Source organism: Gnatocerus cornutus, chromosome 1, assembly GCF_029298725.1.
Source record: "Gnatocerus cornutus isolate USDA-ARS CGAHR chromosome 1, icGnaCorn1.1, whole genome shotgun sequence".
Taxonomy (NCBI): Eukaryota; Metazoa; Arthropoda; class Insecta; order Coleoptera; family Tenebrionidae; genus Gnatocerus; species Gnatocerus cornutus.
This window is the reverse complement of record NC_142233.1, coordinates 8,170,825-8,193,495: the sequence shown is the minus strand read 5'-3', so window position 1 is coordinate 8,193,495 and position 22,671 is coordinate 8,170,825. Positions and strand designations below refer to the sequence as shown.

Sequence of the window (22,671 nt, the reverse complement as noted above, 5' to 3'; positions counted from 1 at the left end):
AGAACATGCCATTCTCCAAACAGTGGATCAAAAACAACTTAATTTTTATACCTTTCAACATATTGCCCAAAATATCATGTCGGAAAGCATATATGTCGTTGGATGTACCGATCACCGCCAAGTTTTAACAAAAACTGTAATTAATTACTATGTCCTCGCTAGAACAAAAATAGTTTGTAAAAGCCTAACAAGAATTTCAATGAATCAAAAAAGAAAGAGCAAGAGTTGAGAAAAATGATGAAGTTAGTGGGTAAAAAAGGTACGAGTTGTAAGTACAAGAACAGACATTTGAATTCATTGTTGTGTTGTTGGTTGTTTATTTAATTGTTGTTTTGTTAATTGTTTGTTGTTAATTGTTCCATTGCCCGCCACTCAAGAGTCAAGATGGGTAGCATTGATATTTCAGTTTATGAAAGTTGAATCTGTGGCCTTGCCAAGGAGGAAAATTAAAGGGAGAGGTTTTAGTGGGTATGGGAGCTCTACCATACATACTATCAAAAACGAAATAATTATAAAGATGTTATTGTATCAATGGTCCATGCATAAATGAATAGAATAGATCAGAAATCTGTATATAATCACAAGACAAACTTAAGGCAACCCTGCAAAAACATGGCAAATAGACGAATTCTAAGAAGAAGATAGACCACAAGTTAAACATCTTCACAATGTGGAAAAGAAAAATCCAAAAGCAGCCTAAGAGAGAGGATGTAGAAGACAAGCTCTGAATAACAAAAGTTGAATCGCTAAACGAAAGAATCTCTTAATTTATGGTTCGTGATTGTGATGGCTTGCTTGTATTAAGATAAAAGTGTTTCACGATGAATTTAATTGATCATGAACCAATTCCTGTTAATCAAAACATAAACAACCCTTGCTATTGCTCATGATCAGAAGAAAATACAGTGGCTCCCCAAAATTCATTTTGAAGATAGTTTTTGAAATGAAGCTCTTAATTTTTGAATGATACCTTTCCACCTCAATTCATGTTTAGGTCTTACACATTTTAGATCTATTGATATAATTTGTTTTTAAATAAAAGTTATTATCTTGCCTAGACTTGTCTCACAAAGTAAATACATGTGTTTACTCTATGCTTGTGCCTAATTTTATCCACTGTAAATAATTATTATTTTACTCAAGCTTCATCAAATTCCTCTGATTCTTATCATCAGCTAGCGACGCTTTTCACCACCAATCACGTGACCTAAATTACTCTCCTATTTCCAGGCTTCATAGCCGTACCTTATAAAAGAGAAATTTTCATCTAGTACTCTCAACTTTCCAGTAGTCTGCTAGCTTAGCCGGACGATATTAGTCTGGTGGGGTCTGTTAGACCCCAGTCAATTTTTAGGCCTAAAATAAAATTCAATACTGCAATTTGCTTGAAAATGATGAAAAACATTGTAAATTAAAAGATTGTATTCAGTAGATTAAAAAACATATTTAATTATCACGTGAAAATATGATAAACTTGCAAATCAATAAATATCAATTTAAAAGTGAACAAACACACAAAATGATGGATTCTATGGATTCTATGCAAATATATTCACTGTATAAGTCATTATCACTTAAATAATCAATTTTCCTTTCATCATTCGAAAAATTTTTTTTTTTTGAAACGGCACTTTTTTCCAGAAACGAAAATAGTTTTATTTACAATACTAGTGCGCGAAGCTTATGTTCGTGCATGAGCGTTTATTGAACCCTTTAACTGTTACATTTGAATCTTAGAGATAATAACGTTGAAAATGTTAATTTTTTTGAGACTTGAATGGTAAAATAATTTGAAATTTTGTGGAAGAAAATGGTTTATCTGTAAACTGATTGTGATTACATTCAAAATATTGCAAAATTTGTTTAATAATAATAATAATAATAATAATAATAAAATATTAATTTTATTTATTTATAAGAGCAAAACAATACTAGGAGAATATAACAACTTGAAGAAATTTTGAAAAATTAGAAAAAACCTTCAGAAAAAAAATCAAAAAACATCCAACAATGAAAAAATTATTGGAAATATTTTTGAGTATGGTAAACTCGAAAACACGGGTCCAAACATAATCCTACATCGCAGTCCGAGCACATAACCGCGGAACTTTTTCCTGAAGCTCTTCCATATTCTGTATACTTACAAACAAACCAGTCCCTTTGTGCTCTTCTTTTCTTCTCAGTTGATGAAACTTTAGCAGGAAAGTGTCTTCCATTCAAACGTCCAGGATTGTCGCCACATTTTCGTCCTTTTTTCGGAGATCTTTCTTCACCATATTCCTCCAATAACTGCCGTATCAGTTCTAATCGGAACTCGTTCAATTGAGGACGTTTTTCGGTTGAACATTTGTATAAAATATAGCTATTACGAGTTACGACATCCACAATATGAAAAAATAGCTTTTTATACCACTTCATCGACTTCCTTTCAGTTGCCGTAAAACTAATTTGCATATCACTTTTGTCTACAGCGCCCATTTTTTCACAATAGTCATGTACCACTTTTGGCTTTCTTGTTGGTTCATTGGTTCGCCAATTCACTGCGCCGGTGTTAACCATTTCATCTGCATGAATTGTGCTTAGCATGTGAACGTATCTCTTATCCTTCCACTTTGTACACAACATTATATCAGTATGCTTGACCAATCTCTGAGTTTGACTAACATTCGGAAATATTGGCATACCTTTTCGGTTTTTTCGGACTTACCCACAGCTCCAGTTCTCTTTTGATGTAGTTGCTCAAAGAGTAATGGTTGAGTATACCAGTTATCTAAGTATACTGGGTGCCCTTGGTCGTAATACGGTTCTTAGAGAGTTTTTACAACTGAACCTGTCAATCCCACTGATTCTTCCATTTCTACGTCTGTAGAATTTCCCACACACACAATCATATTCAAAACGAATCCAGATTTTACGTCGCACAATATGAATATTTTTATTCCAAATCTGTGTCTTTTGGAAGGAATGTACTGCTTCCAAGCCAATCTTCCTTTTCATAGAGATAAACTTTCATCAACGCACAAATCCTTCCAAGGCAAGAAGCAATTTTTAAAAGTTTGAGTCACTTTCTTCAAAACAGGACGGATTTTAAAAAGTTTTTCGTTTGCTTGTGTTTGATTTTCATTATTGTTGAAATGAGGCATTTTCAAAATAAGCAAATATATTCATCACAACTAATAAACTTTCTAAAAATTGATTGCTTGAAAAGAGGATCATTAGACCAATATTGACTAATTCGATTCTTTTTGCTGTGGGCCATTAGCATCGTGAGTGCCAAAAATACATAAAATTTACTACATGTCAAATCCTCCCATTTTCTTACTCTTGACGTCGGACGTAAATTTTCCACATTTTCAGTAACAATTTGCGCAAATCTATTGGTCTCACATATAATAAGTGCCACTAATTCCAAATCAAAGATTGATTTGAAAAAATCAAGTTCTTTGGCATCTTCTGGGAAATTTAATTATAATTTTCTTGAATACCAGCGTTGTATTCATCGAATGATAATAAAATTGGTTGAAATATGTTATCATTGGCCCATTTTCTGTTGCCATTTTGATTATCTGCGTGCCTTTGGTTTCTCACTGCTCCTCTTCTACCGCGGCGAACTGGTATATCACTGGATTCCGTGGAAGCGGAATCATCAGAATTTACGTTTTGGCAAAAGCTATCTTCATCTTCCATAAATTGTAGTTCATCATCACTTTCATACAAATTGTTATCGAGAACGCTCATGTTATTATTTTCTTAAAAAAAACAAGTAACTAGTGTCAATTTTTGTACAATTCCTGACAGCTACTTTTATTTGCAATACCTACTTGATGTTTAGATTCATAGCCGACTTATAACGAGATTCTTTCTTAAAAATTACAAATGTGCAAATTTAATTTTATTTAGAAAAATGAGGATGTTTCTGAAATGAAACAATTCAGGCATAAAGCATTATATCGTCCTCTAAGTGGCAACAACCGCTATCTCAATTTTTACAAGGTCACACGGGAGCGCAAAAAAAAACTGGTTTTGGGCAGTGTAAATAATTTTTCTAAATAATTGTTTGTTATCAAATCTTAGCTTAAAATAGATAGAATAGAATAGATCTAAATCTATTCCGAAATACAAAAGATAATCCTCACCAGTTTTCCGTGAGAAATTGGTGTGAGAAAAAGTAGTAACAAAATATTTTCACAACTGAGATAGCGAATGTCACGATGTTACTTAGTTGACGATATGTAAAAAATATACAAAAAATGACCCTCAATGTAAATAGAATTTAAAAGTCTAATAATATTGAGTCTTCCATTTAAACTGAGCAAGTTGACTTCTACTTCCTGTATAACCGGAAGTGCCACAAACTTGTAAATATTGTCATTTGATTCATCTTATTTGTTTATTTTTGTTCTCAAAATTCGAAATTCTTATCATTTACATTCATGTACGTTTACAACAGTTAAAGGGTTAAAAAACGAGCGACTGAAAGGAGCGAGTGTTTTATTTAGGCGAATGCACGAACAAGCTTCGCGCACAAGGATTGTATAATATTTTTTATACCAATATATTTTTAATTAAATTTTTTAGATTGTATAAATTTTTTAAACAAAATTGTCATGCGGTTGCCATGACGTGTACGGGCCTAATTCTAATTCGATTTTGCGTTAACGCAAACCGTGGTTACCATGCGGCATCTGTTATTCGGCTTCATTTTACCCAAATTTTTTGTTGTGAATATTCAAATTAGAGTGCTCCAATGTCAAATAATGAAATCTCGTGTACCCCGCCTGAGATTCGGGAAGCAGCAAAAGAAGCAATACAAAATTTGTTGCCTTGGAAATCTAAGGACAAATACTAAGCCGCATATGCAGAGTTCCTTAAATGGTTTTAAACAAACCATGTAGAAAGTTGTTCCGAAAATTGTGTGCTGGCTTACTTTCGAGCTTTTGGTAGCAAAAAATCGCTTTGGTCTACCTATTCAATGCTCAAATCTTGCCTAAGTATACATCAAAACGTCGATATTTCAAAGTTTAGTAAGCTAATCGCTTATCTAAAACGAGAAAATGAAAACCTTACGCGAAAGAAGTCAAAAATACTCGACGAGGACCAAATCCACAAATTCATTGAAGAAGCCCCAGATTCTTCATTTCTACTAATGAAGGTAATTTACATCAGAATCATTTATTTTTTTAAAAACATATTACATTTAAAATTAGGCAGTCTTAATAATGGGTGTTGCTGGAGCATGTCGTCGAGAAGAACTGTGTAAGATGTCCATACAAGATATTGAATTTAAAACATATGTTATACTCGTGAGTGTGCCGGAAACTAAAAATAATGTTTCCCGTCGATTTGCCATTACTGAAGAATCTTGGATTAGACTAATCCTGAAATATGTTTAACAACATAAGAGTTCCCAGAAACAAACGCTTTTTTCTCACGTACCGTAACGGTAAATGTGTCAATTCTCCCGTGGTATTAAATACGTTTGGCAGAATTCCGTCCAAAATTGCCGAATACCTTCAACTGGACAACCCTTCCGAGTACACTGGACATTGCTTTCGAAGAAGCTCAGCGACTCTTCTTGCAAATCATGGTGGTGATGTGTTATCCCTAAAGAGGCATGGGGTATGGAAATCGTCGGCTGTTGCTGAGAGCTATGTCGAAGACTCATTGCATTCCAAAAAAAATATCGCAGAGAAAATAATGGGCCCAAGAGCAGGACCATCTTCAACTCTAACCGAAACTTTTTGTATGGAGCCAGAAATGCCAGCTGTGTCTTTGAGTGAATCTGTGAACGTTAGCCGTTCCCTGTCTATCTTACTAATTGTAATAGCTTTATAATCAATGTTTATTCTAGTAAATAAGCAAGAAGTCACATCATAACCGAAAATTAACATAGGTAATTAAAATTTTTTCTTTGATTATTTATACTTACGCATCTGTTCATTGTATGTATTGAAATCTTGTATTCAACATTGTTTTCAATTCCACCAATTGGTGGATTAAATTTACACCTTCAATAATAATTGCCCTAATTTATTTAACTTCGTATTTTGTTTTCCCAAAGGACCAATAGATGGCGGTGTCAAAAGTTCTTTCATTCTTAAAAACTCAATCAATTTCGTTAATACTACTTATTTTAAGCCGTAAACTTTATTACTATTTACGTTGTCTTACTGTTACCTGCATTTTCTATTAAGTTCCGTATTGACACTGCTGAAACACGCTGTCAAGGCACGATTGTCATTTGTTTTGTTTTGCGGTCGACTAGCCCTACTCAACCGCGAAACACTGGCTTGTATGAATAAAGTCGAAGAAAGTGCTTATGCTTCAAGTATGTAGTATATACTTGGCGAATTGAAGTATAAACTTAGTTCTGGCAGAATCTACTACAAGCACATACTTCGACTGAAGCAAGATGCTAAACGGATCAAGCATCTGCTTCTCCATGAAGTATATACTTTTTAAAATTACCAATAAAAAATGTATTAGAATAGAATATCGTTAATTCACGTTTCACGAGATTGAGCATTAAATACAAATTAATGGAATATTGGAGTGTATTAGGGGGCTACCTACATTATCGAAAATAAAGGGTAAAAAAATACTAAATAGCAAAATTTTGTGAATACTACATACATAGATTGGATTCTGCTTTAATAATAATTTTAAGTTATTAGACAATTAAATCTCACTTCTTTCTCTTATTTTTCTTAATCTTTCTTCGTTTCGCATTTAAAAAGTAAAAAAAGGAACTACAGATTCTTTTTTAACAAGAAATGCAAACAAATTCGCTTATTCAGGGTGCGTAAACCAGTATAATAATATTTTTAACAAAACCGAAAAATATAATTGGAATTTGAATTGAAAACTTGTTACAGATATCTGGCAAAGTCGAAAGTTTAATCCAAAGATGATCACTAATTTTGGATTTTTTAAGCAGTCTGTTAATTATCAAGACGCAAAGAATGTCAAATGCAATGAATGCTGTACCAAAACTATTTTCAAAACGTTTTTTTCGGAAAAACTAAACAGTTGAGAATAAAATGGCATTTGAAATTTCGATTCCATTTGTTTAAGACCAATACATTCTGATAGTCATATATTCTTTTTAGCATATTATATACATAGAAAATGCTGTAGCATTTGCCTCGAAGTTGCTTGCTTACCAACTTCAGAGAATGCTTCATTTATCGGCCGTAAGTGTAGTAGATACTCCTACTTCGTCAAAAAGTAAATACTAAAGCAATGCGTAGTAGATGCTAGACGAAAAGTAAGTTCCGGTAGTACATACTTCATCGTCAAGCATATTCTTCGCGGGTGCAGTATTACCTACACTTTTAGCGAATGCTTGAAGCATTAGCATTTACTTCGACTTTATTCATACGAGCCACTGCTTCGCGCACTGAAAAGCGTGCGCAAAACATCGAAAAACAAGCGATGAGTATAAAAAATCACTATTTTGTATTAAGTGCGCAAAATGAGTGTTTTTTTAATGGCGCTTAAGAATGCTAATTTTGGTCGAGACCGTAAAGGCATTCGAAAGCGCCATAAAACACGAATGGGCCACGAAATACAAACAATATTTTTTCTACAACCGCTAGTAATCGAATAAAACTACTCCTGTAAATAAAATTGCAGAAATTAAAATGGAGTTACCAGCGTCGCGCGTATCTAGAGAAATGCACTTGTTGTTTTCATAAATAAAAAATAGTTTTTTGGCGTTTTTCCAATTTTGGAGTGCAAACAATGGAATTTACTAGCGAAGACGACGATGTGAAAGCAGTTGCTGCTGCTGCGATATCCAATCTTCTCCCTGATAAATCAAAACCCATGTATGAGGAAGCTTACATGTAATTTCAAGAATGGTGCACGAAGAAAAACGTGTTGCAAGTTACAGAAAACGTAATACTAGCATATTTAGAGGAGAAATCCAGGAAGATAAAACCACCAACTTTATGGAGTACTTTTTTCATGATGAAGATATCACGAAATTTATTGAAGAAGTCAGTGACGAAACATATTTATTAATGAAAGTATTCTGCGTCTAGTTTATTTAATATTAATAAGTAAATTTCGAAATATTTTAGACAGCTTCAACTTTGGGAGTAAGTGGCGCTTGTGTCGTCGAGAAGAACTGATGAAAATGACTGTTGATGACATTCAAGATGTTGGGACCGTTTTGATTGTTAATGTTCCGGATAGTAAAAATCACTGCGAAAGAACTTTTACTGTTTCAAATTCGGAGTACATTGAAATCTACAAGAAGTTCAGAGCTTATTATTGTTAGAAATTAAATTATGGCCTTTGTAATTTAAAAGAGAATAAACTTTGACATTATTTTGTTAACAGTGTTTTTTCGTTTTTTTTTTTAGTCTAGTGCGCAAAACAGGTAAAGTCCGTTTTTTTATTAAAAAACCACCAACGCACTCTCCCACCACTTTACAACCGGCAACGTCGTCGATGGTGACTTTTTGGTGATAAAATCAAATAGGTTAGCTGCCTAATTGACAATTTGATTACACAAAACGGCCTTTCAGGATGTGCTGAGTCTTTTCACTATTAAATCCTTTGATTTGCAATCCAACAGGCAGTAAAAGACGTTTTCAGCGGAAACACTGCCTAATTTTCAGAAATGTCAAAAATTTGACAACTATTTTCTCACCAAAAATCTCCCTAGGCAACGTTGCCGGTTGAAATGCAGGGAAAGATTGCGGTGTTGGTGGTTTTTAAAAAAAAAAAAAACGGACTTTACTCCACGCATTGTACGAGGGCGGGGTGAAATATTCCGGGCCTCATATAGATAATGCTTCATGTCATTCTATCTTTTGACGGCACTGTTTAATTTTATCCATTATCAAGTTACCTTTAAATTTTCAAATCAATATGTCGCTTATTAGATTGACAGTAGTCCTTCGAAGTCAACGCCGCAAGCAATTTTCGTACAATGGACAAATTTGAAATTCGTGCGGTGATTAATTATTTTTTTTAAAAGGTTTAACTCCAACCGATATTAAAAAGGAGATGGACGCAACCTTAGAGGACTTTTCTCCTTCGAATACAACTGTTAAACGTTGGGTGGCTGAACTGAAGATGGGTCGGAAAAGCACAAGTGATGAACCACGCAGTGGACGACCCATTACGGCGACTACACCACAAACAATAGAAAAAGTCCATAAAATCGTTTTGACTGATCGAAGAATAAAAGTGAGTGAGATAGCAGAGACTATAAGCATTTCCACAGAACGGGTACGAAAAATTTTGCACGAAGATTTATGTATGAAAAAGCTTTGCGCAAGATGGGTGCCGCGTTTGTTGACACCTGATCAAAAACAATGTCGAAAGGACGTTTCGGCCGAATGTTTGTCCCTCTATCAGCGCAATCCCACCGAATTTTTACGTCGATTTGTTACTGTTGACGAAACATGGGTCCATCACTATACTCCAGAAACCAAACAACAGTCCAAACAATGGACGGTAAAAGGAGAACCAGCTCCAAAGAAGGCAAAGGTGGTTGCATCGGCTAGTAAAGTTATGGCCACAGTTTTTTGGGATGGACGAGGTATAATCTTTATTGATTATCTTCAAAAAGGAAAAACTATCAATGGAAAGTATTATGCAAACTTACTCGAAAAGTTAAACGAAGAGATTAAAAAAAAGCGACCACATTTAGCGAAAAAAAAAATACTGTTCCATCAAGACAATGCACCAATTCACACGTCCCTCATTGCTATGGCTAAAATCCATGAATTAAAGTTCGAATTGCTACGTCACCCCCCATATTCTCCAGATTTAGCCCCATGTGACTTCCATCTATTTCCAAATCTTAAAAAATGGCTTGGTGGAAAAAGATTTGCAAATGATAACCAAGTGGTCGACGCCGTAAACGAATATTTTGAGGAACTCGACAAATCCACTTATCAATCTGGAATAAAAGCATTGGAACATCGTTGGAGTAAATGCATCGACCTCAATGGAGATTATGTTGAAAAATAAATACGAATTGTTACAAAAATTGCTTATTTTCCTGTTCAGGCCCGGAATATTTCACCCCGCCCTCGTATGTCATACCAATTGATAGTGTGGCCCCCATTTTAGTGTTAACGAGTATACATGGAATGATCAGTGTATTGTATTGTTTCAGTAAAATTCATTAAAGTTGGTACTAATTGGGGCGTTTTGAAGAAGAGGGGGATATTGTGTCAATATGTCAAATTGGATTTGTTTACACTAACCTACAAACTTAAATTTTTGAACTTTGCTGGACCTTAAAAACTGCACTGTAATTTGAAAGTACTTGGCAAAAAAAACTAAAAAAGAGATACCGGTCATTTCTTACACTGGATCGTAAGTTGTCATTCAAGACTACATCTAATACGATGAGGTACCCCTAAACTCATTCATAAGCACTTTGGGGCAAGATTACATCAGATTAATGATTTCAAGATTTCATTATATCATTTTGCACATTAATGCAGTAAGAGTAACGTATGTAAAGAAACTTTTAGAGCTAAAACTTATTTGTAGCTCAGTTTAGAGATAAAATAGACATCTATGCTGTATGCTTATTATTTATAAACTACAAGAAAACTGGTGTTTGCCTTTGACAACAATTCATTGCAAAAAATTTAACAATGCTAGAATTTGAAGATTCTTTCAGAGTTTGACATAGGTAGGGCATTTGGTCATAAAGTTTGGAATGTATGCTTAATTTACGCAAACGCAGTACGGTCGCAAAAAGCCATGAAGTAAAATCAGACAGTTTCCAAGTAGAGTGGTTAAGGTTAGAGCTAATTTATCAAATTTTGAATTTACTACTTCTTTGTCGACGAGTAGGCCAAGATTTCGGTTAAGATTTCATTCTAGTTTCGTTTGCATCATTTCTCTTGTCGTCTTCAATTCTTTAATTAGGTGCTTAAACATTCGAGTTTCAAAAACACAATAGTAAACTGCTAGTCGGCGAGATTCTATTACTTTACTGTTAAACAAAGAAACCATTAATTAAAAACCATCCCAATTTTTAAGGCAATAACCTCATATTTTCGGAAGAAATCAACAGTTTTTAATGTTATTTCAACGCGAAATGTAAATGTCACATTAATGTTTACAAACCTTGACGTTCCTGTCAAAATGCTGCCATGCATGTCGGCAACTTTTGGTGTTTAAAAATATCCCTATCAAGTACATTCCTCGACACAGTTTTAGGGTACAGTCCTAAATTTCGGGCCAGGTCCTAGACATGCTCACGATTATAACGTTGGGTATGTCAATTAGTATGTGCAAAGTTATTTCTCAGGATTCGTTGCCCGGAAGATTAAGTGCTGGACATCGTGCCAAGAATGTCAAGTATTATGCCGAAAGATAAAGGGGTTTCAGAGAGGGACATTATGATTGACGAGCTGAACAAAGGATACTTTAAATAACATATTCTTCTGAAAGTCTCTTTAACCTCCTTTCAGCATTAGAACATGCCATTCTCCAAACAGTTCCAACATATTGCCCAAAATATCATGTCAGAAAGCATATATGTCGTTGGATGTACCGAACATCGCCAAGTTTTAACAAAAACTGTAATCAATTATTATGTCCTCGCTAGAACAAAAATAGTTTGTAAAAGCCATAACAAGATTTTCAATGAATCATAAAAGAAAGAGCAAGAGTTGAGAAAAATGGTGTAGTTAGTCGGCAATGGCCGTAAAAGAAGGTACGAGTTGTAAATACAAAAAGAAACATTTTAATTCATTGTTCCATTGCCTGCCACTCAAGAGTCAAGATGGGTAGCATTGATATGTCAATTTATGAAAGTTGAATATGTAACCTTGGCAAGAAGGAAAATTAAAGGGAGAGGTTTTAGTGGGTATGGGGCTCTAGAGAAGCTCAAACCCCCTCACTCTCTCACACGCAAGATCCTTAGTGTGAGGGCTGTATAAAAGATTTCCTCTCCTATCTACCCTAAGAAGAAACTTGGGTCGAACAAAAAAAAATGGAAAGATGTTATTGTATCAATGGTCCATCCATAAATGAATAGAATAGATCAGAAATCTGGATATAATGACAAGACTAACTTAAAGCAACCCTGCAAAAACATGGTAAATTGACGAATTCTAAGAAGAAGAGAGACCACAAGTTAAACATCTTCACAATGTGGAGAAGAAAAATCCAAAAGCAGCCTAAGAGAGAGGATGTAGAAGACAGGCTCTGAATAACAAAAGTTGAAACGCTAAACGAAAGAATCTCTTAATTTATGGTTCGTGATGGTGATGGCTCGCTTGTATTAAGCTAAAAGTGTTTCACGATCAATTTAATTGATCATGAACCAATTCCTGTTAATCAAAACATAAGCAAAAATAATCCCTGCTATTGCTCATGAACAGAAGAAAATACAGTGGGTCTCCAAAATTCTTTTTTCTATTTCGCGTTCATAATGAAGATATTTCGATACGCGTTTGAGCGTATTTCGGTATCGTAATGGACCAATCCCGTGCCAATATTTCCAGGAGCTTATATTTTTCTTAGGTTTGCAGCAGACAAACCATCAACCTGCCGGCAACGTTGACAATTCAGATTTTGGTTTTGATAAACATGATAAATCGATCAATACACTATTATTTCTTGTTTTACTTGGCTTAATAATTCATCGGAGAAAAACTCTGTGGATGCAAGAGAACCATCATGATCATGATCAACATCTTCGCTCTCTTGGCTTCCTTGCGCTCCGGTAACCTCAAAACGTCACACCTGTCAAACTGACTGAAATTGGATTTGGCTACTTCGAATTTTTTCCCGAACATTTTGCAAATGCCAACTACCCTAAAATTCCCTAGATTTCGAAATCAAGTTTTTTTGTTTAAAATAAGGCGAAATAGAAAAAATAGCGTATGATACTTGTTCATAATGCATTTTGCCGCACTTAATACTTTTAAAAGGTGCGTGCGGCAAATGTTCATTATGAAACGCGTTCCATAATACATATACTATTTTGAAGATAGTTAGAGAGAGTTTCCTCAAAGATTTCAATGTGTGGGCTGGACTTTTGGGCGATCATTTGGTTGGACCTTCTGAATTTCCTCAGAGGCTAAGAGGTGTTCGACATGCTCAGTTTATTGATATGGAACTAGCAGAATTGCTAGACGATGTCCCACTTGTCTATCGGGCTAATGGCTGGTTTCAACATGATGGTGCTCCACCACATTTTAGAAGAGCTGCACGGTCAGCAGCACATGTATTGAGCTCATGGGCGGAATGGGTCGTAACGAGGTGCAGCAAACTCTCAGCGGGTGGTGTCCGAAATCTGCACCCTCATTGTTAAATGCATTCTCTGCCAATTTAGCTCAGCAATCAAATGAAAAAAAAGTGCTGAAACTGTACGAAGTTGTCATAGCAAACTATATTTGAGAGTATTTTGGTTATATTTCTTGGAATTTTGAAATCATAATTTATAAAAATTTAAAAAATTGTTTAAAAATTTGCGTTTCTGAGTGGAAATACCACGCATTTTCACTTCAAGTGACCACATACCTGTCGAATTATCTTCTACCCCTATAACTATGCGGTAAATATTTGGGAAAATCAATTTGTCAATTTTCTCCAAGATACCACGTTTGCCAGAGCAAAAAAACTCGACGTTGGAAACCAAGGATTTTATTCTTGGTTGCCGAGCGGGCGGTTAAAATATCGGAAAGGTTCAATCTATCGGTAAGTTTAATAATAATAAACATATTTTAATTTATTCACTTTTTTCATTTCAATATTCATTTGTTTTATTTTTAAGAAACGACGTTGAAGAGGTGAAGAGGTGGATTGCCAGGGGGCAAAATAACCTCGAAGCCTTATTTTAATTTGTTTTATTTAATTTTTGCTTACAATAAAGATTTTTTTTCCTTTTACTTAAGTTTTTTTATTCATATTTAAGCTTTTTTTTAATTTGTTTTATTAATTTTTTGTTAACAATAAAGTTAATTTTTTTTGTTTGTTTCCTTTAACTTATGACTTTTTTACTTACATTGATTCATCAATCATTACATTCAACCTTTTATCCATCTTAGAAAAACAAAACTAAATCATGAGATTTAAGCAATTAAAACTTGCTGGTCGAAATTGCGAAATTCGTCGTTCATGAATTCACGACTGTGTAAATTAAAACCTCACAAATATCCCTGTCAGTTTTTCAACAACAAAGCTTCGAAATTTCTTCGGCCCCGCAAATTTGATTTATGAGGGTGCAGATTACGGACACTACCCGCTGAGAGTTTACTGCACCTCGTTACGATCCATTCCGCCCATGAGCTCAATACATTTGCTGCTGACTGTACAAGTGCTTAGGGACCATCGTTATCCTTGGGGTTGAGTTGAATAGGACGAGGGGGACCTCATAGTTGGTCTCCCTGTTCTCCTGACCTGAACCCCCTAGATTTGATTCGAAACTCACATCAAAGTTTGATTAGAAGAGCTCATTTGTGTATCCAAAATAATGGTGGTTTATTCGAGCATATGTTATAATTAACGTACTGCTCGTCTTTTTTGTACATATTGCAGTTTCATCTTCAAATAAAAGGGTTCTTTTTAGAACCGCTATTATGCAGTTTTCATTTGTCACATTTGACACAATATAACGCAAAATAAATAGTGTTACGGAACAAAGATCCTGGCAGGGTTATTATTGCTAATTATTATAATAATTAATAAATTCCAAACGCGTTAAAAACGTTTTTATTTATTTTGCAAAAAAATCTGACCCACAAAAATCAAGTAATTTATGTAAAGTGTTGAAAATAACCTCGAAAATAACGTAAATACTTGTTAAGAAGAGTGTCTCAAAGGCAGACAAAACATTACAGTAAACTTCACTTGTCCATTACTCTTTCAAATCTTTAAGGTCAATTATCTCAAAACTATGTCAATGTGGGTTGACTGATTTCTGCAAAACTACGCTCAATTATTCATGATCTTTAGAACTAATTTTTGAAACCTAGCAATACAAAATGTACATGAAGACACGTGCAGTTGAACATCTGGGATTAGACAATTAGACAAAAAATTTAACAGTTTTGGTTTGTTCTTTGCTGTCAGCACCTGCCCTTTTTCTGCTAGGCGTGAGCTCTGGCCTGAACATTGTGCGATACGACAATCAACTCAGATTTTCATAAAGAGTTCCCTATTAAAAAGAAGTTCTGGCACAGCCTGTAAACTATTCTTTTATTGTTTTGAAATTTAGTTGATCGATTACAATATTAGTGTGAAAAATTATTTCTATTTTACCAAATCCATACACCGTGGTCCACAATTGATAATGAGCCTAACTATTTTTAGAATGAAACCCAAAATACGGGTCTACAGCTTTTAAGTGTTTTAATTTTTTGGAAAATAGAAAATTAATAGTGAATTGAAATTTGAATTTCAAAATTCTCAGTTTTACGTCAAAATTGATCATGTACTCAAATGACGAAAAAGTAGATATGTTCTTGATTTATGGCGAATGCCAGAAGAATGCATCACGAGCAGCACGTGTGTATGCTCAACGCTTCACAGACCGACAAGCACGTTTTTAAAAGACTGGAAACTTTCCTAAGAAACAACTGGTGACCAACTAAAAATCCACTACTCCATACAGTAACCAGTCTAGAAAACGAGTATCACTTTTAGCAATGGTTGAAGACAACTCCATTTAAGCCAGAAAACAATTGCCGAATCAGTAAGACTTCGGTGTAGGGAATAGTCAGTGCCAATAAATTCTACCCTTACAATCTAACTTTAGTGCAGGAACTAAAACCTACGGACTATCCAAAAAGATTAAAATTATGCAATTTCTTTCGACTACAGTAAAATTTTAATCCAAATTTTTACGATTTAGTTTTTTTTCTGATAAAGCCAAATTTTCAAATGGCAGAGGGAACAAACATTATTGCTACTACAAAGTGTTTATAAATGTTTCTAGCATCAAGGGTGGCTCTGGAATTCCTGTCGTGCACTACTTTGCCGCTTTGTTGTCATAGTGAATATAACTATCTTGAAAATTATTTATAATATCACTTATGTCAACGATGTTTCTGTTACGGTTTTGTGTCACAGTTTTTGATTTTTAGGTTTCAAACCACAACTAGAACAGTTTTCTTCTCAAAACCTACTTTGCTCTATGATTGACGTTAACTACCAATGTCAGTTGAAAAATCGAAACCTACATTTTTATTGAGTGGCAAATTTCTTTGACATTTCATAGCCACCCTTGATTCTAGAAACATTTATAAACACCTTGTACTACGCACAAGAAAATTCTCATTGGATCAAACAAGGACATTTTCAAACAATTTATAGCACAAATGTTTGGTGTGGAATAATCGGAACAAAAATTACTGACCTTTTCTTTTTTCAAGGAAATTAAAACGGAAATTCTTATCTAAAGTTTGTACGCAATACGTAACCACTACTTTTAGAAAATATTGATTTGAAATCGCGTCAACATTTATCTTATCAAAAAGTTGGAGCCTCCCCACATTTTCAAAGAGCTGTACGACAGTACCTTGACCAAACTTTTCATTCATCATTGGCCTCCAAGGAGTTCTGATTTCACCTCGTCGGAATTTTTTTCTATTGGCTGCAGTAAAGGAACAAGTTTACGCTACCTCAATTAGTAACGTCGAGCATTTACAGCAATAAACGGCTGCAATTCGACATATATTACGTTAATTTGAAAAAAAAAATAAAAAATGCGTTTTGGCAATTTTGAGTGATCTACAGTGGCGTAACAATAGGGTGGCAAGTCGGCAAAATGCCACGGGCCCCGAGCCGGTAAGGGCCCCCTGGTCGGAGAGAGTCGTGAGCACAAGAAGATCCAAATACTTATTATTACATTTAGTAACATTTATTTCTTTTACCTTCAATTTATTTAAGTTACCTACTTCATTGCATAGCTTTAGTTGAGAGAAATACTAAGTTATTCATATTTTTGCTAAAAGACTTGTGAGGCTGACCTTGGTAATACTGATACTCGGGAAATCTCCGGCTTATGTTTTGTAAGCAAGCTACCGTTGTGGCGCGGGCTACTGTTTATATTCGGGGAATCCCCGTTTTATGTCTTGTAAAAGTATACATACAGTTTGGAGAATTGGACACCTACAGTTTGGGGAATTAGCACCCGATGCATCATGGAATTGAATTAAAAAGAAAGTGGGAGACAATGAGCGAGAAGGAGATTGCATTCTTTCATTCTCACAGACATCAAGAAACATGAATTTTTAGCGAGTCCAATACTGATTAATGGACAAATAGATGAGCGCAATAAAGAAAACAATAATTGCTATTGGAGCGAGCAAGATAAAAATAATTTACCCCCATTGTTGACATTGTTTTATTGTTTTTGGCAAAAAGAGGTGTTAATATGAATGCTCCTTTGGTAATTCTTCGCTATTGGGGGATTTAGTCGTTCGAATGCAACATGCAACGATTTTATTTTTTTTATTAGGTAGTAATGATAGGCATTGTCTTTCTCATTGAATTTGAGTTGAAATTTTCGAGAACTTTGTCGCAAAGATGCGTTGAGGGGAGGAAACCACCCATTGACTCTACTCCTGTTCCACTTTCTATTAAAATCGTTCCCATTTATACAGTTTGGGGAATTGATACCCGATGAATGGGAACAATTTTAATAAGAAGTGGGAGAGGAGTAGTGTCAGTGAGTGGTATTACTCCCCTCAACGCATCTTAGCGACAAAGTTCTCGAAATTTATAACTCAAATTCATTGAGAAAGACAATGTCTATCATTACTCATAAAAAAATAAAATTGTTGCATTTTGCATTTGAACAACCAAATCTCTGTAACAGCGAAGAATTACCAAAGGAGCAATCATGTTAACACCTCGTCTTACCAAAAATCATAAAACAATGCCACGACGCATGCATTCGCGCTGATGGGGGTAAATTATTTTTATCTTCCTCGCTCCAATAGCAATTATTGTTTTCTTTGTTGCGCTCATCTATTTGTCCATTAATCGGTCTTGGACTCACCAAAAATTCATGTTTCTTGATGTGTGTGAGAATGAAAGAATGCAAGAATCTCTTTCTCGCTCGGTGTCCCCCACTTTCTATTAAATTTTATTCCATGCATCGGGTGCCAATTCCCCAAACTGTATGAATTAGCAAATTTAATGAGTTAATTGTGAAAATCGGTTACAATATGTCTATTGGGTAAGAATTTTATTCTAATCTTTAACATAGTTGAAGAATAGTAATCATTTACATCATCGATAATAAAGTTTGAGATAAGAGATTATATAAATATTTAAAATAATAATAAGAAAGTAATGATTCTCATCGTGTATTTAAAATCACAAATCACTATTGTGACAATTGTTACCAGAACCACTAAAACTGCTTTTGTTTATTGTTCATTTAATAATTTAAAATTTTTACAAATTATTGGTGTTAACTCTTTAACAATACATACACGGTTGAACAATCGGGACACGTTTTTTATGGCCGCTTTTTGGCATCTGTTAGCAATCAGTTTTTCAATTAATAAAACATTATTATAAACTTTTTACGGTGTGATTCCAGAAAGTATCTGAGTGGAAGCAAAAAACGAATGCGAAAGAAGGAGTCTGAAGAAAAAAAAAGGTACCCAAAATAAGTCAGTATTTTAAGAATAAAGATTTTATTGACGAAGAATCAACTGAACAGAGCGATGGCAGGGCTGAAAATAACGTGATCATCAGTGGCGATATTGCAGTGCCCGATAACAGTGACTATTTAGATCCAGAGCAACCACAACCAAGTACGAGCAAAACTCAAAGTGAATCATTTTTTGATATGGAAAAATTAAAATCTATGTCATATGTTACTGATAAGGGTAACTTTAAGGAAGTCAATGATCAAGTAAAACGATTTGTGATTGAAAACGGACACTGTAAACCTAAAGGTCCTTTTTTAAGAGACACTAACAATAGATCTTTCTTGGATAAATATTATTACACTGTTTCTAAATCTCGCGTAAAATTAGAACGTACATGGCTGTCTTATTCTCTGTTACTTCAAAAGGCATACTGTGAAGCATGTTGGTTATTCGCAAATAGGGCATCTAAAACTAAAAATGTACAATATGTTTGGATTGAAGGCTACAACGATTGGAAACATATTGTTGAAGCCATAGAAAGACATGAGACATCGAAAGGTCATTTGCGTTCATGTTCCGTATATCAACAGTGGCAGTTGAATGGAACTATAGATGAAGAGCAAAAGTCCATTATTAAGCAAGAAAAATCTTTTTGGCGCCAAGTACTCACCAGACTCCTTGATGTTACTTTGACACTTTCAACGTGTAATTTAGCTTTTCGCGGGCACAGAGAAAAGGCATACAGCAACGATTTCAGCCCAAAAGGAAATTTTTTGAGTATTGTCGAGATATTAGCCAAATACGATCCTATTTTACAAGAGTTGTTAAACAAACCAAAGGACCAGATAAAATACCTAAGTCCAAAAATACAAAATGAGCTGATAGCTGTTCTGGTTCAAAAAGTGGAGAAAGCTCTGGTAAATGAAATTTTAAGCGCACCATTTTACTCCATTATATTTGATACTACTCAAGATATTGCCAAAACAGATCAATTGTGTGAACTTTACCGTTACTGTGTCATCGAGAAAGATGAGAATGGAACTCCAAAGGCGCTCGTAGTTAAAGAGTCATTTTTGGGATTTCATGAGGTTAAGGATCAAACTGCCTCAGCAATATCCAAGCAGATAATCAAATCCATAAGTGACAAAAGTATTTCTTTGCATAAGTGTCGTGGACAAGGGTATGATGGAGCTAATAACATGAAAGGCACTTATGGTGGAGTTCAAAAACTCATAAGAGATATCGAGCCAAATGTTCATTGTGCTGCTCATAATTTAAATTTGGTTGTTAATGATGCAATAAAGGAGGTTATAGAAATGCAAACATTTTTTGAAACTGTGCAACAAATTTATAATTTTTTTGGGCATAGTATAAAAAGATGGAATATACTATCAAGCTTTATATCTAACAACGAAAGAGAGACTGGGGTATCCTCAAATCCAGTAACATTAAAAACCTTAAATCCAACTAGATGGGCAGGCCGTTTCGATGCCATTTTTGCTTTAAAAGTTCGGTTTATTGACGTTCAAAAAGCGCTAACAGAAACTATTTTATTAAATTCCAAAGCAGATGAGAGAAATGAAGCAATTTTACTGAAGAAGAAGCTAGAAAACTACAACTTTATTGTGCTACTGGTTTTCCATTGTGAAATTTTACAGACCATCGACGCGGCTTCTAAAGCACTTCAATCTAAGAACATCGATCTTTCAATTACCTCAAAGCTATTGCAAGTCTGTCTGGAAGACCTTGAAAAGTATCGAAATGAATTTGAAGATTTGAAAATGCAAGCAAACAGTATTGCCGTAAAGTGGTCTATAAACCCGGAATTTTCTAAAACTCGTCAGAAAAAAGTGAAACGTCATTTTGATGAAATTTGTGAGGATGAACGTCTCCAAGATCCTGAAAGCTTCTTTAAAATAAACATATTTTATCGAGTATTAGATATAATCACTAATCAATTGAGATCGCGTTTCCTTGGAATCAATGAAGTTGTTTCTAATTTCAGTGTCTTGCAACCTGCCACTTTGCAAAATTTAAATGATAATGAATTATTAGAAAAAGCTTTAATATTTGTTAATCTGTATAAAAAAGATATATCGATCTCGTTTGCAAAAGAAATTATAAGTTTTCGATCCGCTTTTCGGCCCGACATGGAAACGTCATCTTCTATAAGAGAAGTGGCTGAGTTATTAATTATAAAAAATAATTTTATTTCTTCAAGTTTTCCTGAAGTTTGCACTGCATTTTTGCTATTTATTCCTGTAACTACAGCTAGTGCCGAGCGATCAATTTCAAAACTAATGTTAATAAAAACTTATCTAAGAAATTCTATGGGACAGAAAAGGTTAAGCAGGTTAGCTATTTTATCCATTGAACATTCCATGGCCCGGAATTTGAACTTCGATGATGTAATTAACACTTTTGCAGAACAAAAAGCCAGAAAAAGAGAATTTTAATTACTTAAATTTAATTCTAAGACAAAAATTGTAATTTTTAGTTCAATTATTATTAATGTCATCTAACTGTCGCATGGTGTAAAACCTCACTTACAATTTCTAACCTTAATTTTTTGCATTGTCAATTTTCGGTCTAAAATAAGTTCGGTCTTGAATGTCGAAGCGTTCGGACGTGTTTTGTGCCGAGAGTCGAGACAAGAAATCGAACCGCGATAACTTCAATAACAAAAAGAGTGATAAATACGCTATGTGCGATGTACGAGCCACAATTACAAACAACATGATGCAACAGCAGCAATCTCTGCAGGGACCGCCAACACCGGGAGAATTGCTGTTATCTCATCAAAACCAGGTCTTTATTCAGGGAAATCAGGTGAGAGCCGATAGTGAAATAAATTATCAAAATGCATGGATGGAGCAGGTCGAAACCATCAAGTTGCTAAATCGAACAATAGTCAACCTGCAACAGCAACTAGGTACACTACAAAAAGAGTTGAATCTAATTAACTCAAAAAAACAACAAACGACCTCAACCCAAAATTCTGAAATAAATACTGAATATGCCACAGATGAAGAAGAATTGGCGAGAGAAACTCAGTGGATACGAGCAAAAAGCAAGAAGAGCAGCAAAAAACGAAAAATGGATACTAGCTTAACCCCACCACAAAGTCCAGGAAATGTTCCAGAAATGGAAGCTAAAACTAAAAAAGCTAAGATGCCACCACCTATCGTAGTAGATGGCGTCAAAGACTTCGGTGAATTACATAAAATGCTAGAAAATACACAAATTAGTTTTCTAATCAAAATAATTAATAACGAAAACATCAAGATAAATTTGACTGACAGCGATGGTTACAGATTAGTAGTTAGTATGCTTAAGGAGAGAGGATACTCGTGGCATACTTATGAAAACAAACAAGAAAGGCCTATAAAAGTCATAGTTAAAAATCTGCATTACTCGTGTAGAAGAGAAGAAATAATAGAAAATCTACAAAAGAGAAGATATAAATTATTGGATGCAACTCCAAAATTGAAATATGGGACTAAACAACCATTAAACATGTTCATGTTATCCTTCAGACACGACGAAGATATAAATAAAATATTGTCAATTTTGACAGCATTAATTTTTTAATTAAAATACCGCTTGATACTAAAGACATTATTCTAATTTTATCGACTTTAAATACTTCAGTCATGATAATTGACAACTTGTCAATACTTTGGTGTTTTAAACGTCAGTAATAATAATGACAGTAATGCATAGACTACACTAAAATTTTTGAAACGTCAGAAAAATGACGTCTAAGATTTCGCGTTCGTGGCTGTACCTATTTCACGTAGTGATTTATTACCAAATAAAAAATACTGTCATTAGTTGAGCTCACAGGTTGAGCTTCTTTATATTGAGGGAGGGAGGGCCCCATCCGATGAATTTGCCACGGGCCTCAAACGGTATAGTTACGCCACTGGTGATCTATGTCAAAAATTTATATGTAGATGGTAGGAGGGTTACTATTTTCGAAGTCATTTTGACAATTGTAAAATTGAAGATGAAAGCTATTGTTTGACAGTACGCTGTCAAATATTATTTTACCGGTACTAATCCCTCAGGT

At 34.5% G+C, this 22,671-nt stretch overlaps 2 protein-coding genes and 1 long non-coding RNA gene across 3 annotated transcripts; all 3 read left to right on the top strand.

Annotated features, from left to right (window-relative positions):
• Positions 1-4,862: 4,862 nt before the first annotated feature.
• LOC148180186 (uncharacterized) lies at positions 4,863-5,467 on the top strand. The gene is made up of 2 exons (XM_088049962.1): positions 4,863-5,152; positions 5,208-5,467. Exons 1-2 carry the CDS (start codon positions 4,973-4,975, stop codon positions 5,391-5,393), a joined length of 366 nt encoding a protein of 121 aa, XP_087906088.1. The 5' UTR covers positions 4,863-4,972; the 3' UTR covers positions 5,394-5,467.
• Positions 5,468-7,690: 2,223 nt separating this feature from the next.
• LOC148180185 (uncharacterized) lies at positions 7,691-8,172 on the top strand. The gene is made up of 2 exons (XR_015771727.1): positions 7,691-8,030; positions 8,085-8,172. It is a non-coding gene; the product is annotated as an uncharacterized LOC148180185 (long non-coding RNA).
• Positions 8,173-18,164: 9,992 nt separating this feature from the next.
• On the top strand, positions 18,165-21,055 carry LOC148180184 (zinc finger MYM-type protein 1-like). Its single transcript, XM_088032911.1, has 5 exons — positions 18,165-18,175; positions 18,212-18,242; positions 18,286-18,482; positions 18,545-18,604; positions 18,679-21,055. The coding sequence occupies exons 1-5, from the start codon at positions 18,165-18,167 to the stop codon at positions 21,053-21,055; spliced, it is 2,676 nt and encodes an 891-aa protein (XP_087889037.1).
• The last annotated feature ends 1,616 nt before the right edge of the window (positions 21,056-22,671 follow it).